The 5,585-nt window shown below is 25.6% G+C and overlaps 1 protein-coding gene across 2 annotated transcripts; it reads left to right on the forward strand.

The window, feature by feature from the left end:
- The first annotated feature begins 116 nt into the window (after positions 1–116).
- On the forward strand, positions 117–5,257 carry LOC107013734 (protein PIN-LIKES 7-like). Of its 2 annotated transcripts, XM_015213609.2 has the most exons (10): positions 117–412; positions 629–708; positions 1,143–1,267; positions 1,887–2,008; positions 2,440–2,607; positions 3,388–3,480; positions 3,594–3,694; positions 3,845–3,897; positions 4,389–4,574; positions 4,990–5,257. In XM_015213609.2, exons 1-10 carry the CDS (start codon positions 278–280, stop codon positions 5,112–5,114), a joined length of 1,188 nt encoding a protein of 395 aa, XP_015069095.1. In that variant the 5' UTR covers positions 117–277; the 3' UTR covers positions 5,115–5,257. The 2 variants fall into 2 exon arrangements, with proteins under 2 accessions (XP_015069095.1, XP_015069096.1); XM_015213610.2 differs by lacking the exon at positions 629–708 and having other exon boundaries at positions 276–412.
- Positions 5,258–5,585: the final 328 nt, after the last annotated feature.

The following is a 5,585-nucleotide window of genomic DNA, read 5'->3' on the forward strand; positions in this document are numbered from 1 at the left end:
TATAGTTAAAAAGAAAAGAAAGAGCATAAATGCTACATTATCTTTTGTCCCTTTCAATAAAATTATACTTAATTATTCTGAATTTATTTATTCTAAATTCTTTACTCACACTTATTCTTTTGTATAGCCTTAGTTTAGGAATATGTCCATTCTATTAATTTTCTTTTTCTTAGTTTAATTAATTAAATTTTATTTTATTTTTTCAGGATATCACACTTTTATCTTTCTAAAAAAGATAATTATATTGTTAGAATTTTCTGACAAATTAAGAAGAAAGATGGAGTTTTGGACATTATTTGAGGTGGCATCTATGCCAATATTACAAATGCTTCTTATAAGTGTTTTAGGTGCTTTAATGGCAACTAATTATTTCAATATTCTTCACTCTGATACTCGAAAGTCCCTTAATAAAGTAAGATATTTTTTTTTCCATTATTTTTCCAAGTATACTATAATTTTTTTTCCAAGTATATTATAAAATATATGTTTATATTAGTTGTAAAATAGTTCATGCACCACTAGAAACTATATAATTAGTTATGAAATTTATTAGTAATCCTCAACTAATTAATCTATTGCTAAAAAGTTTTTAGCTAATTAAATTTTTCAATAATTTTTATTTATGTAGATTGTGTTTGTGGTATTTACACCCTCCATAACATTTGCAAGTTTGACTAGAACAGTCACCTTGGACGACATCATCTCATGGTACTATCAAATACTTCTAATCATGTAATATAATTTTTTTTAAAAAAAAATCATGATACTTTTTATATTTATTTAGTAACTCGTTTAACTTAAATATCATGATTAAGCCATATTATATTTATGATTACAAAATTTAAAAACATTCTAATATATTATATATATATTTTTTTTATTTAAAGTTATAGGATTAAAAAAGCATCATTTTTTTAAAAAAAAAAAAATTTAAGTTTGATCAAACTCTGATACATAATATTGAAACTGAGGGAATACCAACCCTTTAAGCTCGTTTAGTATGTGGAATACGTGATTATGATCTATCAAGTGATTTTGCTCAAAAAAAAGTTGAAATTTATATAACATAAATAATGAAAATTTATATAGTCGACCCCAATCGGTTTAGGCTATATCTAAACTTGTTGATTATGATCTATCAGGTGGTTTATGCCCATTAATATAGGGATAACTTTTTTAATTGGAGGAATTCTTGGATGGCTAGTTGTAAAAATACTTAAGCCAGAGCTACATTTAGAGGGACTTATTATTGCTACATGCTCAACAGGTATACATCTACCAATAATCTTCCGTTCATTTTACGTGACACTATTACAATTATTTAAATAATCAAATAAAATTTTCTTTGAGATTATGTTCACTTTTTGAGTACATAGTTATATTTTGAATTATTAGTTATATAATACTAATTTAGCGTATTTTACTTTATTCTTTATGTAATTAATTTTTAGATGCAAGTTCTGTTGCAAAATGATCGAAGAATATTTTCTTAAGGGGACACTCTATGTTTATTGGATTCCATTTTCTTCTTTAAGAAAAATATTTTGTATATATTGTTTCTAATCTGTTTTTTATTCTATTTTCTCGATTGGTTTTAATTTTCTGATTTTGAAAATGCTCAATAAATTCTTTTGTTTCTTATCACGTTCTTCAAAGTTTTTGTTCTAAATATCTTAGAAACACAAGATGAAGAATAAGTGCATGTGACCCTCATATATAGTCCAATTAAGTCAAACAAATTAAAACAGAAAAAATATTTCATTTCATATAATTTCTAAAAGATCTCAAAGACGTCATGTTTAAAATTCAAATTCACACAAAATATTAATCATTTTGACTCTCGTATTCCGAAACACATGACCTCTAATTATGTTAAATTAAAACAGGTAATTTGGGAAACCTTCCATTGATAGTAATTCCAGCAATTTGCAAAGAGGATGGCAGCCCATTTGGAGATCAAAAAATTTGTGATTCTCTTGGTCTTTCTTATGTCTCTTTCTCTATGGCAGTAAGTTCTTATAATAAAGCTTAATTAATCAACTTTTTTCGCGATCGATCGAATTTATTATAGTGGTTTGTCTAGTACAATTTATTTTTCCGATGTAACTTATGGATTACTATACTAAAGCGACATTTATTCTGTATACGCTAAAAAGAATAACGTTTACAGATTTTGGTATTCAAAAAAAATTACAAAATATATTCACCTTTTCCGTCTGCTAATCATATAACAACAACAATATATTCACTGAAATTTCATAAGTAGGATCTAACGAAGATAAAGTGTATGCAGACGTTGGCATCTTATAAATATAAAAATATTATTTTTAAAGAACTCTCGGCTCGAATCGATCTAACTAGTCATGATATATATCACCATTTCATAAATTATTTAATTTTGTGATTTACTAGTACTAATTTTATTGATTTAATTAACAGGTAGGTGGTTTCTACATATGGACATACACATACCACTTAATAAGAAGTTCCTCTGTGAAATTTAAAGCAATAAAAGCAGAAAATGCATTGAAGAAACCAAATATGGATTTGTTAGATGCAAATGAGAAATCTCACCTTCTTCAACATGATGATACTGAAAATCAAATGGTAAGTTGGTGTTTATTTTTTTACTTATTTCGTTCGATGTCTAGTGTCAGTATTAGAGTCTGATTATATTCAAATTCACAACTCATTTATGAAGTTTTTTCTTTTTTACATTTTTAATAGCTTGAATAATCCAACCATCATACTTTACTAATTCCACTTAATATCATCCAACTTTATATATTTGCAATATAACAACAACTTAAACTGACAAAATCAGTTTTATTTTAATTAAAAATAATTGAGTTTCACCCATTATTAAACTTTACCTATTACTTTCATCGTTTTAATTTATGTTGTGATGTTTAATTTGACAACGTAGGTTTAAAAAAGAATTTTAAAATTTCTGACATAAAATAAATAGTAAATATTTGTGCGATCATAAATCACGTAGTACAATGAAAAATATAATGTTTTTTTACTTCTAAATACGTATGAGAATTTTTTTGGAATAAAATAGAGTAATATTTTTATGTCATAGTAAAGTATTTGAACTTTACTCACTATTTTATTAATTATAATTTTACTGTTACACAGGATAATTTTATATCATTATTAATTTATTATCATAATTCATACTATGTAAATTTAGTAACTTTAACGCTAGTAAAAATATAATTCTAAAAAATAATCATAATCATTATATTAATAATGAAAAGTTTTTATATCATTATTAATTTATTATCATATTTCGTCATTATATATTTCATTTTTGTTAGAGAAATCGTTAATAAATAAATTCACAATTTTCTGATTTATCCTATAATATTTTTAATTTGTTAGATAAAAGTATGTGAAGTATCATCATGGAGCAAAATAGCAAGGACTTTGAACAAAATTGTGGAGGAATTATTAGCACCTCCAACAATTGCAGCAGTAAGTTTTTTTTTTTTTTTTTAAATAAATATATTATTACGTCATTGTTTTTTTATTTTTTTTAACAAAGAAATTTACCCTTTTTAATTAATGACCTTGATTGTTAAATTCAGATTTTAGGACTTATATTTGGTTCAATAACATGGTTGAAAAACCTTATTATTGGTAACAATGCTCCCCTTAGAGTTATTCAAGACACTGTCAAATTACTTGGGTATGTATTATAGTATATTTATATAATAAATATCTTCATCCTTTTATTTAAATTGATAAAATCAAAGAAAAAATAAATTTATTTATAATTTTTTGGCAATAATGTGATTGTTCCAAATTAATAGTCCTTTTTACCTTCCTCTCAATGCAGGGATGGGACAATTCCATGTATCACTCTTATATTAGGGGGTAACCTCACCCAAGGTAATAAAAACACAAAATATATATACGTGTCTTTTAACTTAGCTTTACTTAGCGTATATGTCCTTTAATTATGGACTTACTCAACTACGCCAATCAAACTTGTATGGAGTTAAAAGTAGACACACGAATTCTACGAGGCAATTCACATCGTTATATCCTAAGTGACGTCCTACTACATGTATTATGTCACGTATGTCTTGCTTAGTTATGCTTACCAATAATTGAAGGACATATAAACGTCAGCTTAGGCTAAATTTAAGGATATAGACAAAATATTTTACCTATCGTAAAGGCATAATACATGAACGTGCATGTCCTTTAACTTGACTTCAGCTGACATTTATGACTTTTAACTTTGAATGTGTATAAATAAACATTTAAACTTATATAAAATTAAACAAATGAACATATACCTCTGATTTAAAGTTCGATATGACAACTTCCGTCCTACGTAACCTAATAATTATTTTTTTTGCCAATTAACTTGGCAGGATTGAGGAAGGCAAAAGTGAAACCAATGATCATTATAGCAGTGGTGTGTGTGAGATATATTTTTAGTCCTCTCGTAGGAATTCTTCTTCTTAAATCTGCATCCAAATTTGGATTCCTTGCATCAGATCCCCTTTACAAATTTGTGCTCATGATTCAATATACATTGCCACCTGCCATGAATATCGGTACGTTTCAACTTATATACATCGACAATATATATATATAAAATATGAGTTTAACAAACTTTAGTAATTTACCTTAGCCATGTATAATATATTGTTGTAAGAACAATGACAGTTATTTATATCACTACTGATCGTTAAAATTGTAAATTGATTTATATTTTAAATCGATTTTTAATTTTATATAATTTAACTTGTTACTGTAGATTGAGAATGATGAACTCATTATAATTGTGATTAAAATGATTGTAGGAACAATGACACGATTATTTATTCCACTATTACTTATTAAAATTTGTACATTTTAAATTCTGAATAAATAATTTCACATGTTATTATAGTTTATCAATTTTATTTTTTACGTAACGATTGAGAAAGGTAAAGTGATTGATTATAATTATGATTAAAATGATTGCAGGAACGATGACACAAATATTTGATGTGGCACAAGAAGAGTGTTCAGTCCTTTTTTTGTGGACTTATTTGGCTGCAGTATTTGCACTTACAATTTGGTCCACTATATTCATGTGGCTTTTGTTCTAACAAATATATTGTATGATATATTACTCGATAGTTGATATATCGTACCAAACGGGTTAGATATATGATTAATGTATTAAAGACGAGATAAGATATTTGGATATTGAGTATTAGTGTGCAATTATAATTTTTAAATCTTTTTTCTATTTTAATTTTTTCAATATTATTGTTAGCTCAAGCATTTTTCAAACTTTAGTTGAAGTTTTAAGTTTCAAAATTATATCACAACATGAAGTAAATTGGATTTGAATAAAATAGCTCAAATCTTGTTTTTAACTACTAAGGAGCTATTTTCTTTGCTTTCATATTCCCTTATTTTAATTATAAATGTTTAGTTACTGTCCGATACCACTCAAAGTATATATATGTAATTTGATGGTATTACAGAGATGAAACGGTGCTTTCGTGAAAATATTAGTCAGTTACTCCTTGATACCATTAGAGTATATATATATATATATATATATATATATA

This window comes from Solanum pennellii, chromosome 3 (assembly GCF_001406875.1).
Source record: "Solanum pennellii chromosome 3, SPENNV200".
In the NCBI taxonomy this organism is placed as follows: domain Eukaryota; kingdom Viridiplantae; phylum Streptophyta; class Magnoliopsida; order Solanales; family Solanaceae; genus Solanum; species Solanum pennellii.